At 38.2% G+C, this 17,667-nt stretch overlaps 1 protein-coding gene across 1 annotated transcript; it reads left to right on the plus strand.

The window, feature by feature from the left end:
• Window positions 1-4,145: 4,145 nt before the first annotated feature.
• Window positions 4,146-5,240, plus strand: LOC131251951 (uncharacterized). Its single transcript, XM_058252933.1, has one exon. The coding sequence runs from the start codon at window positions 4,195-4,197 to the stop codon at window positions 5,071-5,073; it is 879 nt and encodes a 292-aa protein (XP_058108916.1). The 5' UTR covers window positions 4,146-4,194; the 3' UTR covers window positions 5,074-5,240.
• Window positions 5,241-17,667: the final 12,427 nt, after the last annotated feature.

Here is a 17,667-nt window from a genome sequence, read left to right on the forward strand (position 1 = left end):
GTGGGCCCCAACATTGATGGGGAGATGCCTGAGAAGTTTCCAAGGTTGAAATGTTCAGTCCCAAAAGTCACCCTAGTGAGCTTTTTTCTTCCCACGAGAATGTGGACAGCTGTTGTATGTAAATCCGTTGGCTATAACCATTCTAAGACATTACCATCTGCAGTGGGGTCCAGGGGCAGCTCAAAGGGGTAGGCGGGTGAGGCAATTGCCTAAAGCCCCCTAATTATGAAAGCTCTATATTATAGCAAAATTAAAATTTTTTAATTATGACTATATTATAGTAAAATTAAAATTAAAATTAAGAAGAAGAAAAAAAAAGCCAAATTTTTTTGAAATAAAACTTATTGAAAGGCTTACAAAATAAGAACATTTAAAAATTAGTTTACAAATTTAAAATTGAAAATAAAAAACAAATTCTAAAAACTAGTACTATTAATAATAACAGTTTAACTCTATCGTCTCTTTTCAAAATAACATCATTTTCAATAAATTCTTCTCCTGAAACCTGGGACCACAACTACCTACTTTATTGCTAATAAAGTTCTCAAAAAATTAAATTCTAATATTATTTTTTAAAGTTAAATTCTAACTTCATTTTTCTAACGGTTTGAATTTATTTTCGGAATTAAAAATTTTAAAAAAAGTTGCAAAAATAGAAATTAATACTCCAATTGAAATAATTAATCTAATAAAAGAATTAAATTATTTTTCAAATTATTTTATTGCATATAGAATACTACTTATCATATCTGTTACAGTTGCATCTACAGAAAGAAAATTTTCAAAACTAAGATTATAAAAAATTATTTACGAACAATTATGTCTCAAGATAGATTAAACGGTTTAACAAGTTTATCTATCAAAATTGCTTTATTGGGTAAACTTAAATATAAAAGTTTAATTAGTAATTTTGCATCTAAAAAGACAAGAAACAAATTTATAATTTAATTTTGAATTTATTAATTAAAAAAAAAATTAAACTAATAGGCCTCATTTTTATGACTTGCCTAAGGCCCCCAAAAATGTTGAGCCGCCCCCGTGGGGTCCATCAAATTAACGGTCATCATCACCAAAACACGAACCCAGACGAGTTGAGGGTGACGAACTGGAACGGATTGACCGAGTCTGAGTTGACTCTAACTCAGACCCGATAGGACCCGATAATTCTTCTAATTAATAAGACATGTCTATGGATTGGGCACCGAGATCTGAGCATAACTGAGGTATTCGATCCGAATTAATCGGATCTGGATCTAACCTGATTAATAATCGTGTTAGATGAAAAATCAGATTTTTGTTTCATCCTTTATTTAATTATAGGGTAATGCTAACGTCCCTACCTTTGTTGAATGATCAATGGTCGATCTGGACCGTTAATTCATTAATATAAGTAGGTGCAGCCCATCGTGCAAAAAATCACGGCCATTGGATGATCCTAAACCTCCGACCAATAATGTAGAAAATGAACAGTCCAGATTGAGTAGAAAAATAAAGTAGCTCCAATCATTATTTTGAAAAATCTATCCGATAAATCCCACTTTTTATTTCTTATGATTCCAAATTAACTTTGGTTTCATTTCATGATTCTAATCGTCTGATCTATGGCTCATAAAAACGGACGGTACTAACAAATTGGCCTCATTTAAAGGGTTAGGATCATCTTATTAGTGTGAATTTTGGACCATGGCTTGATCCAAACAGTACTATTGAATGGACCGCGGGGATTGATGATTCAGGTATCCATGTGTCATGGAAAAGCTTTGGGGAAGGTGAGGAGGCTGTCATTTCTCCTAATTATAAATACATGGAGATGTAATTTAGGACTTTTCCTCCATCAAGTTCCACCATGTGGGCCCCTCATGGTCGCCCTAAAACCCAAAAGTCAAGTTTATCTAGAACTTAGGTGGGCCACAATAAAGGTAATAATATAAAATGAAGCCTAGATCCTCTAAATTCATGTGGTGTGGGCCACAATAAAGGTAATAATATAAAATGAAGCCTAGATCCTCTGGATTCACGTGGTGTGGCCTACCTCAAATGCCACCCATTTTTTGAATTAATTAGACAAAACTACTTAAATGGCTTCTTTAGTTTACTAATTTTCATTAAGGGTGTACATCAGGTCGAACCGAGTCAAACTGGCCTCGACTTGGCTCAGCCACCAGTTGACCCAGCTCGGGCTAGTTCGAGCAAAGATCGAGCCAAGTTCACCTGTGTAGCATTTTCACAAACACATGTACTACACCTTCAAAATATCACTGTATGTAAAACAACAGCAGTGATTTTATATACATACCTTCTTTGCCACCAACCACACTTCGTTGAGTCATTTCATCAGACACTTGGTGAGCAACATCAATATCAAAGTAATCGAGTCACCGAACTGGTTCAATTCGAGTTCAATTCAAGTTAGGTTCGAGCTAAAAAAAACCAGCTCAGCTCGGCTCAAATTCAGCATTGAACCAAGTCGAATTGAGCTTTTTTGAGTCAAGTCGAGCGAGCTAACTGAGATAGCTCGGTTTGTGTACACCCCTAATTTTCGTCAAATTCACATTGGTGTATTTCTGAAAATAATGAAAATACCCGTAACAATTAGTAACCATGGACAGTGATTTGGAGCAGTCCAAGAAGGTAAACAACGATCTAAACCGTTCAAGATGAAATTATTGCTAAGTTGGACCGTCTAAAGTAAGTAGACAACTATCCAAACTGTTTTAGAGTGCATTGGCAGCTATCTAGATCCCTCCAAAATATTGAATAGCCTCTTGGACCGTTCAAAAATAGGTGGACAACAATATTGACCGTTCCATATATATGCAAAGATATGATCTCTTCTTAAAACAATTTTAGTAATTTTTAAAAATAGGGTAATAGGCGTTGCTTGAATTTGATGGAGAGTAGTAAAATAAAAAGACCCTCGATATATATATATATATATATATATATATATATATATATATATATATATATATATATATATATATATATATATATATTTGTAAATGTGTGTGGTTTTGTCTAATCATGCATGAAAACGGGTGGCATTTTGTAAAATTCCCTTTTCCTTTGACTCATTTTTCCAAGTAGCAGGATATAGCTTGATTGGACCAGTAAATGATATTACTTTGTAAATGCACCTAAAAGAGTATTTTTACTCAAAATAAAAAAAATTAATAAAAAAATACAGTCAAGCTTTCATCAAAGACAAAAAAATGGTCATATGAATGGCTGTGCAATGCCAACATGTGTGCCAATCTGTCACATGTGTGTAAGATCTAAGCCGTCATTTAGGTGGACCTCACTGTGTAGATTCTCTAGCCAGTTAATTGGGTTAGACCACTCATCAAGTTGGCTGCACTTTTCAAAGAAAGTGGACAGCTTAAGAAAACTATTACAAGTTTTCTAAGCCCTTGATTTGTTTAGAACATTACGCTGTAGCCGATAAGTTAACTAGCCTGATTTTTATGATGCAGCATCGATGTATTGGGACCCACTTGATGGATGGTTTAGATCTTGCACATGTCCCTAGTAGACCCATATTCTGGCGAGTAGATGAGCATCCTTATACACACGTGGGCTTAACAAAGCTCCCTTAATAAAACTCCCATACTAAACTAAGGACAATTTAAAATTCATAATCCATAATTTTCGTCGTCGTAGTAGACACGATAGTGCATGTCATAATCAACACATAAATTTGTCACTTTCATGACATGATGGCCCACCATATCCATGTGGACCGTCAAGATCAAGCTAGCAATGATTTGACTCACTTTCGACGGTCAAAATCCGTCGTAGAATACTTCTTCTAATAGTGTTTATCTTGAAAATATATTATATTAATGAACCATTGAATCCTAGTTTAGTAAGGAAAGGGAGATTGCTATATAAGTGTGGCCTCTCATTTTTTGTAAGGTCACACACAATCTCCTTCCAAAAAAAAACCATCAAAGTAGAAATCTTTTGTCCTTCAAGTCCTCTTTGGACATGGAATTTTTTACACTCAAGAGCCCAAGCCATGCGATGGATTTTCACTTGGAAAGCAATTCCTCCACACCTTATGTAAGTGCACCTTCAAGCCCAAGTGGGGTTAGCTTCAATGGTCCACCTTGCTTCTATAGTGCGCCGTGTAGTCCAACGAGGGGGTTAACGACGGTTCCTCCTTGGGAGTTGGATCTCAACACACCTAAATGCATGAAAAGTAATCAGGATACTATTGATTTTGAATTTGGAACCTCTCAAAGGTTCGAAGAACAACTACATCGACAAAAGCAACACCAGAAGCGAGACCAACATCAAGTAAAAGATGTTCCAACCATGGCTTACGCCGATGAGCTTTTTAGAAATGGTAAAGTCCTTCCTTTAAAACCTCCACCCCGCCTTCAATTTGTTAATAGTTCGAGCGCGAGTATTTCTTCCACCATTTCTTCCACCAAGTTGTCAGGCATGGCACAATGTGTGCCCTTTTCGGGACGCAATTTCAAGCCCAATGAATTTGATCCTTTCAAGGTGGCTCTAGAATATGTTACGAAAGAGGAGATAGAAAAGGACCCACAAACTACTTATCGAAGGACACAATCGCATACCACATCGAGGACCTATTATTTAGACGACGAGCTCACTAGAGGGGTCCATTGCCAAAATAAAGAGGTGGGTCCCTTATCTTGTACTAAAGGGCCCACTAGGCCCGAGAGGTCCGCTTCTGCGAGGTCCGTCTTGCCCACGAGATTGGACCCGGTTCCTAGGCTTGCGACGGACATAGATGGGCCGTCGGCCAAGGTTACTAAACGGTGGCGATCGTTTCCAGAGGGCTCCAAGAGGGAAAGGATCAAGAATTTCTTATTTAGAAGTGCATCGCAAGGCCGGGTTCAATCGAAAGACAAGTTAAGAGATCATACTGATCCCTTGAGAAAGAAAGAGGATGCTAAGAGTCCTGTTTTGGAGCCTTTCCATGAGACTAAATGCAAAGAAAAGATGGCAAAGGAGAAGAAGAAAACCGCGGCGCCATACAAACCGGGCCTTTTTGTTTGCATGGGATACAATTCCAAAGAGGAATTTGGGTCTCCCTCCTAAGATTGTGGTGTTTGCGTTTGGATGCGCCATTGAATTGAATTGCAACAATTAGTTAATTTAAGTGGAAAAGACTAAATTGCAATTATGTTACTAGCAAACTAGATCGAAAATGAATAATTGCAATTTGGTTGTTTTCCTATCTATTCAACTAATTATTGCAATTCAATTCAATGATGTATTTGGATGCACTAGTGAATTGAATCACAGTAATTAGTTAACTAAAGTGCAAATGATCAAAATGATCATGTGAAGTTATAATACTCTAGATTGTAATTATGTTAATTTCAAGTTGGGGATGAGAGGAATGTTATTCGTACCTAGCTATGAATATTAAGGAATGTATATTAATTTAGTCACTTTAGATCTATTTAACTAATTATTGCAATTCAATGCAATGATGCGGCCAAACGGCTCGTTAAAATGTCTTTTCTTTTCTAGTTTATGTTTCCAATCACAAGGTTTGGGAGCCTTGGTGTAACAAAGGTCTCTATGTATAAATGTAATTTTACATTAGCTCTATGGATAAATTACTATTTGCTTTTTCACACGATGAAAGATATGTCAACCATGGGTTATTAGATATGGGCCCATGGGGCCCACTTGTGAGTAGATCCCACACAATTTTCCTTCGGAATATTTCTAATTGTATATCTCATTTTCGAATCTCTTTTCTCTCGAAATTCAAAATTCAATTGAGAGAGCTTTTGATAAGGTAGAGAGTTTAGATACACCCTGATCCATAGCTCAAGTGGTAGACCGAGTGAAAGATACATCGTTTCAACACTGAGGTCTTGGTATCGATTCCCTAGTGGTGGTGGCTAACAGTGAAGTGTGAACTGACAGTGGGTGTACTAACAAGCTAACGCAAAAAAAAAAAATGACCGGTTTGAAATGATGGGAAGATCCAAGGGTGTGGGCCATTGGGAAAAAAGACACATATACCCTTGAGATCTTAGTAAGGATAATATGATCACTTTGTTGCCTAAACCACAAGAGGAGAACTAGTCACCCACAAGTGAGTTTCTCTCAAGGCTGCAGTTGGCCCATGGTTTTGTGACTCATCGACTCGATTCGAGTCGTCTTGACCTGCCTTTAGGTTGGTGAGTTGGGTGTAAGGTGACTCATGGTGCTAAATTGGATTGAAGGCAACCAGATCCGAGTCGGCTCATAAGAGTCAGCAATCCATGGGTGGGCCAGTTTGTGATGGCTCAGGCCCAGGCCCAGTGCAATAACCTGGGTGGGCCTGTTTGTAGTAGAAAAGCAATCATTGGTAATATCTGTCCTCCACCCATTTGAGAGTAATCATTCACTTACAGCTGTTTGTAGGTGAGAGCAAGTTACAACCTGTCACACGTGTAAGTGCAAATGTGTCACGTGTGCAGGAAATCCAAGCCGTTCAAAAAGGTGGGCCCCACCATGATAATCAGTTGCTGCAAATCAAGCTGGTCTACCCACTAGTGGGCCCCAAAGCATGTTGAGTTAGACCATCAGCCGGTCTAATTAAGCCATCCATTGCTGTCGTAGACGTCCGATGAGGCCACTTGCTGGATTTTGGCCTATCTGATCTTGGTGTCAGGGCCCTCTTTCTGTACGGCTTGGATGTCCCCCACATGAGACCCATTGCCCCCCAGAGAAGGGTTGGATCTTAAGCTAACCTGCAATCGACTGTACTCTGTACATGATCCAATCAGTCCACTCAAATTCATGGATGGTTGATAATTAATATCACCTAATTAAAGAAAATAATTGCAGGGCAGAATTGTCATTTTAAGGGTTTCATGGATTCCTATGAACAGAAATAGAGTTGGGCATCGAGTCGAGTTGGACCGAGTTAGGGTTGACCAGACTCGATATGGTTTTGAAATACACTTGACCCGGACTCGGTAGCAATTCCAGCATGCCTGACCCAATCCGAATCTAGGTCTAGCCTGGACTATTCCGGACCAAATCCAACCCAATTACAAGTACCAGGTTGGGTTGAATCCGTACCAAGTTGGGTTAGGCGTAGCGGTTATCCGTGGGTTGAAATCACAACTCAAAACCTAAGTTCACTTATCAGAATTGTAGCCTCTTCATCAACTACACGGCATCTTAGATCTAAAACATTTAATCTAAGTTTATACACACACACAAATACGTGTGTGTACATACACTAGTCAAGTTTTGAATTGAGTCAAATCAGTACTGAGTTGGATTTTGAGTTGAGTCAAGTCCATTGAGTTATTGGGTGACTCGAACTTGACTCGGTTTGAGTTTGAATTGGACAAAGTCTACTCAATTTGAATCAACTCACCTACTCAGTTTGGATCAACTACACGACATCTTAGATCTAAAACATTAAATCTAAGTTTATACATACACACACGTGTGTGTGTACATACACTAGTCAAGTTTTGAATTGAGTCAAATCAATACTGAGTTGGATTTTGAGTTGAGTCAAGTCCATTGAGTTATTGGGTGACTCGAACTTGACTTGGTTTGAGTTTGAATTGGACAAAGTCTACTCAATTTGGATCAACTCACCTACTCAGTTTGGATCAACTACACGACATCTTAGATCTAAAACATTAAATCTAAGTTTATACACACACAGTGTGTGTACATACACTAGTCAAGTTTTGAATTGAGTCAAATCAGTACTGAGTTAGATTTTGAGTTGAGTCAAGTCCATTGAGTTATTGGGTGACTCGAACTTGACTTGGTTTGAGTTTGAATTGGACAAAGTCTACTCAATTTGGATCAACTCACCTACTCAATTCGGATTGAGTCATGCCTGAAGGAGTTAGATGAGTCGAGTCATCGCGTGCTCAGCTTTAAGTTAGGCAAATACCTTGATACTCGCATGCAAAGTGTGATGGATGGCGGTTATATATTAATGAAAAAATGCACTCACGGCATGCTATTATTTCAAAATAAACCGTCCAAATCATGGGTAACAGTTTAGATATTTCATGAAAAAAAAATATCATTCTTATATGGTGGTCTAATTTTTAGATTGCTGGCCATTTATTGGAAGGAAAAAAAATAAATCCAATGGTCTTATTTCAAAAAGCGAGTGTCCACGGATCAGAGGTTAGGATTGTTCCATCAATCTATTTTTCAGAACATAACTTACAGATTTCCATACTTTAGTCGGTTTAAAATTGAGTTCATATATACCACGTGTAACGTTTCTAAATGCCTGCGTATCAAGCGTAATACCCGGTCAGTGTATTGAATAACTGCCCTTTCTACCCATGGGACGGCCGTTGTCTCCGGTTGGTCAGTCGAGGGGAGCGGATTAGGTGAGGTCTAGGTGTCACCAAGTGGGTGAGGCCCTGACCACTTTGATGTATGTATTGTATATCCACGCCGTCCATTAGTTTTTCCATCTCATTTTATATGATGGTACCAAAAATGAAGTAGATCCAATTGTCAAGTGGACCACACATTAGAGATCAAATTCCCACCATTAAATTTTTTTGGGGCCACACAATTTTTAGATCAATTTACTTCATTCAGGTATTTATGACCTTTAATTAGGTTGGATGGAAGATAAACATTACAGTGGGCCCTGTGAATTTTTTAATGGTGACCTTTTCAATGACTACTGTTTTCTATAGTGTGGTCCACCTTATATTTAGATCCACTTCATTTTTGGAACCATGTCCTAAAATGATCTAAATTTTTTGATGAACGGTGTGGATATACAACAAACACATCAAGGTGAGCCCCACAGTCAGGACCTCAACGACTGAGATGTTACCCAGCCCTCACGTAATCCGTCCCAATGGAGCTGGTCGCCATAACGAAACCAACCAAACCAAACCAACCCAAAACAAGACAGTTACGTCGGTTTAACTACCACATTGGAGTTTTGTTATAGTTGAATGCTATAATCTTATCGCTGTAACCGTCGAAAAGTTGATGGGACAACTGAACCCCCTCGTATTAGTGGGAAAAGTGGGACCCACTTTCTATAAATTGATCTTCAGCCATTGGTTGGATGGATATAAGATTCACTACAGCGAGAATTCCCTATGGTTGTGCCCACTGCCAAGAAAGGTAAGTCATATGATACTCTGACAGAGAACGATAGTCGATATGCAGGCACTTAGATGTTGTACACGTGGCATATAGTAGCTAAAATGAAACCGAACAGATTGTGGAGCCTGCTCTAGATGAGTTACAATCCTAAAATCAGATTGGTTGAATAATTCTAATACCTGATCATTTGGATTTTTTAATTTTTAACCGTCTAATAAATGTCCACCAATTTGATGGCCAGATAATGAAATAAGCTTTAATTTTAGTTAATGATAGATCTAAACTGGGACCCATAATTTGGACAGTTCTAATTGAAACAGTTGTATGCCACATAGGCAAATTCTTAGTGCGTGTGTATCATCCATCACGCACCGCAAGAGTATCAATGTTTTTCTCAACCAGCAGTGTCCATCGCGTGGGCTTCACGTAAAGGGAATGATCGATGTCAAGCGTCAAGGCTATCAAATTCATTTTAAAGAGGTACGTACGTGGTTTGGCTAGTGACCCAACACCAACTAGATAGCTGATGTCAAAGATCTCTGGCCCACCTACCATGAGGTATGCGTTTTATTCATGCTGTTCATCTGCTTTTTTCAGCTCATTTTAAGGCATGAGCCCAAAAAATGAAGCAGATCCAAATCTTAGGTGAACCACACCACATGAAAACATTGTTGATTGAATATCCACCATTAAAAGCTTCCATAGGGTTTACTATAACGTGTATTTGCCTTGAAATCTAATGATAAGGTCAGGCATACCTAAATAAAGGGAAAATACAAATATCAACTTGATTCAAAATTTCCCGAGGCGCTCAAAGGTTTTCAATGGTAAACATTTAATCATCACTGTTGTGTGGTCTACCTAAGATTTAGATCTATTTCTTTTTTTTTTTCCTTTTTTAATCATGCCTTAAAGTAAGTTGAACAAAACAAAAGATGCACGATGTCAATAAAAATTAAAATAGGGCCTATAGACGTTCGGCATGAGCTAGTAGGATGTTATGGGGTCACTCGCCAAACTGCATCGAGGTGGGATGCTCGGGTTGCGACTATTCAATGGGGGGCCCGCACTTGTTCATGCCACCCATTCAAGTGGTCTAGCTACCTAAACATGCGGATAACCTTTTTGTTTTGGTAATTACTTTACTAATATAAAGAAAAAGTGTTATCATTACAATTTTATTAAAGAGATTTTCTTGTGCAAAATAATTTGTATTTATTATACTTTTTCATGACATTATTATAAAATTTTTAAATCCAAACAGCCACATCAATATATATTATAATAATAATTTAATATTAAAATAATGAAAAATGTCATCATTAATAATTTTATCCTAACAAACCTAACAAGAAAATCAACTGTCAAACGCAAATATTTTGAGAGATACATGAACTAATTTGTAATCAATGCATACTTCCTTTAGATTACTATAGTAATTAGTGAAATAAATAATCTTTGAGATAAATAATAAGCTTTTTCATATCATTAATGAAAGTTATAACTAGTTGGATGATAACAAGTGTATGACTGCCTATGTGTCATGTTTTATGAAATCTGTGCCATTCAAAATTTTATCCATACCATTGAAAATCACCTAGAACCAAAGTTAAGTTTGATCCACTCATCAAGTGGGCCATACTTGTACCTTGAACCATGTTGATGGTTATCCTTTTCTTCTGCATGACTCTTTTAATGGTAGGGTAGAATGTGAGGAATTTGTAGAGAGAGAGAGAGAGAGAATTGGGTGTATCTAAATTGCAGTGTAATCTAAATCCTCATTTTCGGGTGATGATTCCCCTTCAATGGCTCTTTATTCACCGATGCAAACCCTCTCTCTCAGCACAGGCACCTTATATCCTGGTCTAATTTCCAACTAATTCTAGTATCAGTCAAATCTAGCAACCTAATCTTAACCTCGACAGTGATTAGAGTTGGGCTTTAGATCTGGCTCAATCCGAACCAAGTGGGTGAGTCAATCTGAACTGAGTTGACTTCGTCCAATCCGAACTCAAATTGAGTTGAGTTTAGGTCACCTAGTAACTCAACTCGTCTCAACTTGAAATCCACCTACTGATTCGACTCGAATCGATCCGAAATTCAACTTGTACATATATATTTAAAAAAAACTTAGATATGGCGTTTCAGATATGAGATGCCATATAGTTGATGGAGATGTTGCAATTCTGTCAAGTGCACTTAGGCTTTGAATTGTGATATTAGCCTGTGGATACGTGTTACACCTGACTCAACTCGGCACCGACTCAACCCAACTCGGCGTCGACTCGACTCGACTTGGTATTTGTGATTAGGTCGGACTCAGTCTAGATTAGTCCAGGCCAAAAGTAGACTCGGATCAGGTTAGGCATGCTGGACTCAGTACCAAGTCGGGTCAAGTTCAAGTCAGGCCTATTTCAAAACTGGATCAAATCGGGTCAGCTCTAACTCGATCTGACTTGACTCGATGCTCAACTCTAATAGTGATAAAAGCAAAAATATAATAATAAAAATAACTAATAATAATAACTGTATCTTAGCCATCATTAATGCTTGTTGCGACTCCTTTCCACTTGTTGAAAGATGGGTCGAATGCTGGAACGTGTCATTGATTTCAGCATGGTCACTGTCTATCATTGATTCCAATAGGTGCACAACACTCTCATTTGTAGTTATTGTCATTGTCACCAGCTTTTGAAACGTTGCAATTTTAAGCTATCAAACACAATTTTTAGATTCCATACTATTTCAATTACAATCTATCAAATATGATTGAAGATTTTAAATCACTTAGATTACAGTCTAATTATCATTTCGATTCAAATGAATTCTAAATACAAGTTGCCAAATGAGCAAAGATTAGCTTGAGGAGATACTAAAAAGTAGAATCGCAACACATGATAATGTTGCATACGTGTGAGCTTTTCATCACACACTAGGTGGATCTCTAAATAAACAATCCCTTTTGCAATACAGGTCAGTACACTCATGAGGTGGGCCACACATGTACATTAAAAAATGTTGGTGGTGATTTTCTAGCTGTCCACTTAAAGGGAAAAATAATGTCTACTTTATTAGAGGATTAGCCTTATCTAAAAAGAAGACCTAATAAATATGGTGGGCCCACCTAATGATTGGCATGGATTTCACATCCTTCTGCCTGGTTTGCACTTATACCACAGTTCACCTTGTCAACCTCCCTTTGCCAGAATTACCCAGAATTTCTTCACAGAGAAAACTTCGATACTCTGGCAAAGTGTGAAGGATGATATGCAAGTACTGAAAAGTTGTACATGTGGAATTAAAAAACTTCAAATTGAAACCATCAAACTTATGTATCTCAACTTATAAAATAGTGTACATTTATTTGATGGTTGAAATGAAAAATATCCAATGGTCCTATTTCAGCATAAAAGTGTCCATGAATCATAGGGATAGATGGTTAGAACAATGGGATCCTTACTCTTGCTCGGGTGGTAGACTCTCAGGAGTTTCAACACCCGATCAAGGGTTCTGAGTATGCATAGGTGGTAAAATTCCACTAGTGTGAGTGTGTGGGGGTGTGTGTGCGTGTGTAAAAAGAAAAGAAAAGGAAAAGATGGTTAGAACAATGCAATTTTGATATTTTTACTATTTGCAATTTCTTGCACAATTTAAGTTGAATGCATCTATAGCACATGTAGAATGTCTACGCCCCTGCATACTCAGGGTATGTAGCCGATTAGTGGTGGCTGTTACCGTGGAGAGAGAGAGAGAGAGAGAGAGAGAGAGAGAGAGAGAGGCATGTTCATGTTCACCTGCGTACCTTTCCACATGTGTCATGGGCCTAAAATTCGAACAATCCATGTGATGCAGTATCTCATGAAATCTCCTATGAATTAATTTTAAGTCTCATCCAAGACACCAATGAGCCATAGCAAAGAAAGATACAAATCAAGGAAGGAAACTATTTTTTTTTTTACCATGGCCTACCAAAGTTTTGGATCAAGACAAAAATTGAGCCATGAGGGTTTTACGAGGTGCAGCATCACATGGACCATTCATATTTTGAGCTCACATCACATGTAATGAGTTTTCAAAAAATTCTCACATGAACGTGAGAACTTGTGTAGTTAAGCATTGGGATATATATATATATGGGAAAAGGTACTATGCGACTCGACCTCACGAGTCCATCCCATGAGGTCGAGCTGTGTGGGCCCCCCGTGATACGTTTAACATCTAACCCATAAGTCAGATGCACCATTCCATCGTGGACCTAGATCTCAAAAATCAAGTTAATCCGTGACTTGTGTGGGCCACACCACATACAGAAGTGGGGAGGGGCCGTGCACCATTAAAACATTCATAATCCATTTTTTGGGCCCACCGAGATGTGGTTTGCAAATCCAGCCCATCGATTATGTGTGTCCCACTTGCATGAGGGTTCAGACCAAGTTTCAGCAGCATTCAAAACTCAGGTGGGCCCCACCAAGTGCTTTTATATGTTTTAACGGTGTTTCACATGATTTTAGATGGTATGACCCACCTGAGTTCCTTATACGGCTGATTTTTGGGATATCCCATAATTTAGAGGGTACCCATCAAATGCACGGTGTTGATAGTCGACATGCATCGTGGTGGGGCCCACACAGCTCAACCTCACGGAAGCTAATCGTGAGGTACCTTTTCCCTATATATATATATATGTTGAATGGCGCCTAATAAAACATCATGGAAACATTACGTTGAGCTCTAAGAAGTTTTTAATGGTAAAGCATTCAAAAGTGGTAAAGCATTCAATCACCGTTGTTCCGTACAATATGGTTCACTTGAGATTTGGATTTTTATTTTTAGCTTGCCTTAAAACAATCTCACAAAATGAATAAACAATATAAATATAAAATACATACATCAAGGTGAGGCCCAGGTAAAGGCCTCACCTAATCTGCTCTCTCACGCATCATGTCCAAAGTACTAAAAAAAAAGCTGCCTATGCAATTTTTTTTAATTACAATATATCTTCCCAAAGTCAATATTCCTTTTATAGATAAAATGACAAAACTAATAGAGAATAGTAGTTGACTATCACATTTCAAAGTGTTGTTTGGACAAGGTCGAACTTCATGGTGCCCAATCCCAACCCAAAATTCTTGGGGCTGACCTAAGCCTAGCCCATGTCCAAAATAAAATCCAAAGTACTAACCACGACCTAGCCCATATGGCAATGTTTGTGTTTGTGCCTAGCCAGCCCCTGACCGCTTGCATATGCCAAATGTGTAGAAATAAAATTAAGAGATTGGAATTTAAATGGAAATCTCAAGTTACATCCAAGTAAAAAAGAAAAGAAAATAATAATCAAAATTCTAATTCAAGTCAACCATGCATCATCATATATCACTCATGTACACCTTACATTGCCTATGTGCATTATCACACAAACGACCCAAAGGGCTAAAATCTCATTTTAAGAGCGTCGGGCGAGCACCTCTAGCACGCTCCATTCATCTATCTCATGGGTTCATCGTAATGATGAGCTCACATATACACCTTATCATTAATATAATATGCAATATATATGTAAATAAAATACGTCATTAATATAATATGCAATATATATGTAAATAAAATATGTATTAAAAATATATGGGCTCCGACAGATTCGACTTGTTCTGGGGTAGCCCAAGCTTTGATAAACTAAAAAATAAATTTTAATGAATTGCCATTTTAAGCATTCGGCCTTCAACATTAAGTGATGGGAAGCGGATTGCGTCTTGCCCTTGCTTGGATGATAATCCGCATGACAGGGCTCTATGGGGTCCATCGTGATGTGTGGGTTTTATCTACACCATCCATCTATTTTTTTTTCAGATCATTTTTGGATATAATCTAAAAAATGAAGTAGATCCAAAGTTCAAGTGGAAGACACAATAGGGATTGAACTCTTACCAATAAAAACTTCTTGTGAGCGGCAAAAGTTTTGGATTAATTTGATATTTGTGTTTTCCCTTCATTCAAGTCTATATGACCTTATGAACAGGTTAGATGGCAAATAAACATTAGAGTGACCCCTAGGAAGGTTTCGATGATGAGTTTCATTATCATCGCTGCTTCCCATGATGTGGTTTACTTATGCATTAGACGTACCTAATTTTTAAACTCACAACCTAAGATGATCTTTAAAAAAATGGATAGAGGACATGGATAAACTATTGAGATTTGTGGTTTTTTGGGGGGAAAAAAAAAAATCAAATATTCAAAAATTTGAGATTTTGCCGCCAAAATGCTTTTTTGAAATTTCATATCAAAAACTGCAATGTGTGCTTTTGTCTTACATCGAAAATAATAGGAGAAGATTTGAGGTTTATACGTGTAATTGTGTGTAGTATTCTTACTTGGAGCTTTGGATATTGAGACGCTCGAATTATGCATGTGCGCGCTCGGGCGTGGGCTTGAGCAGTATGGTTATAGTAGCGCTAGTTGGCGTACTTTACACTTTGCACTTTGTACGTGCGCATCGTGTTACAGAGGGGTCGCTCCCTCGCGACCTTACGCGAATCGTCGTAAGACAGTGCGATCACAATGCGAGTAGTCTAGTATGAGGCTAGGTACGATAGGTCTGAAATGAGTCAAGGCTTTATAGGCGACTAAGAACAGTTTGATTATTAATTCAAAAAGGTCAGCCGTTTCTAAAAACAGCTAGCTACCTTGAAAGTAACAACTGTCCGAAAATAGACAGACTATGATGATCCAACGGTCAGATCTTCTGATCTAACGACCAAAAACGATTGAAATTAATGATCAACGGTTAGAAACATTTTTTAAAAGTTCTGAACCATTGATGGCCACTTAGCAACAGTCCACTCCCTGGTGCCTATATAAACTAGACCATTCCAGTTCAAATTTCATCATCCCAAACTCACATCTCTCCTCATCCATCAGATCCTAAGGATTGCATCTCCATTTTAAAATACTGTTAACACATCCCAATTTTGATTCTACTAGAAGACCCGCTGCGTTGAAATTGTTTCTAGGTGGACCCTTTGTAATTGTTGATCGCGGGATCCAAACAGGTTTGTTTTATCCTGGAAGCAATTCGCTTATAACCCATCAACAATTTGATAAGGGGGCGAATCATGCTTTAAGGACAACTATATTTTACGTGATTTAGCCAGGTGAAATAAAATAATTTATTTTATTTTCCGGTATTTTCAACACATTTTTCCAACATAAACTGAAATTTTTAGCTTGACCTAGATGCATTAAGCATTTAAATTTGTCAGGGCAAGAGTAGGATGGGGAAAAAAAAAGGACTTATATTTTTAGTAAAGATTAATTTGGATACTTAATAAACTGAAAATTTCAAACATCTTAATCATATAAATGCTGAAAATAAGTGAGACACCTAACCCAAGTTCATCATATGGATATAAAAGGCATGCACAAACCGGGTCCGGCCCAAATGTAGATGGGCCGGCTTGGGCCATTTACAACCCTTAATTACATCAGTCTACACCTCATTTGACATTTACTATATATCAAGAGGTTTGCTCCAATATATCATGTTGTAGTGCAATGTGAGGCATCGACTAAGGGAATTGGGAGCTTTTAAATGATCCAAACCGTTTATATGATAGGGCTCCCTGAAATTAATTATATTGAATCTTTCAAATCATTGATTAAATAGAAGTTAATTTTATCGTCCATTTTCAATATATGAAATAATTCTGTTGGGGAAAAAACACTAAGTCCGGAGACCCGGTTATGGAATGGACCAACTCTATTGGTACTACCCGAGAGTTCGAGGCAACGTGTTGGACCGAGACGAGACAAAGCCTAAAGGAGAGACTTAACTCGGATTTCTGGGAAACGAATCCCGATCGAGACCTTAAGAGTCAGGAGCCATAGGCAAAATAAGACGCATAAAGTTGGCTCGACTAACGAGGCAGCAACATCTAGAAGGGTCGATTAAGACCCAGAACGCTAGAAGCTACCTGACCGACTATAAAACCGACCCATATTAGGCCTGTTATAGTGTCGGCTATCGGATTGAGAAAGTACTTCGGCCATAAGTCGGTCCTGTTCTGTCCGATAGGAGGCGAAAAACTTTATCCTTGTAACCAGCCGAGACTCGTCTGTTACTTGAGTCGGTTAAGGCCGAGCCGAGTGAGGAAGAAACGGTATAAGCTTAAATACCGTTCCGAAAATCTTGTGAAAGAACTCCCGATCCTGAGGATCTCGGGATTGGGAAGCATCCGTAAGCAGATTACAATCAAATCAAATCTCCTAATATTAGGGAGAGAATCCCTGTACGGCAGGATCCTCCCTCTCCTATAAACGGGAGACACTCTAAGGGTGAAAGGTACGTAAAAACTCTCTTTCCGAACCCTTCAATACTATAAGACCCAGTTTCCTAGCCTGACTTTAGCATCGGAGGGTCCCCTGCTCTAGCCAGGGTCTCCTTTGTCTTCTTCCTGTGCAGGTACTCGAAGGTCTAAAGAGGGTGGACCAGATTTTTGCCTCAACAGTTTAGCGCCGTCTGTGGGAAACGGTACAAGAAGTCGCTCTCCAGGCTCTATCCAGAAGTGTCAA

This window comes from Magnolia sinica, chromosome 7 (genome assembly GCF_029962835.1).
Source record: "Magnolia sinica isolate HGM2019 chromosome 7, MsV1, whole genome shotgun sequence".
Taxonomy (NCBI): Eukaryota; Viridiplantae; Streptophyta; class Magnoliopsida; order Magnoliales; family Magnoliaceae; genus Magnolia; species Magnolia sinica.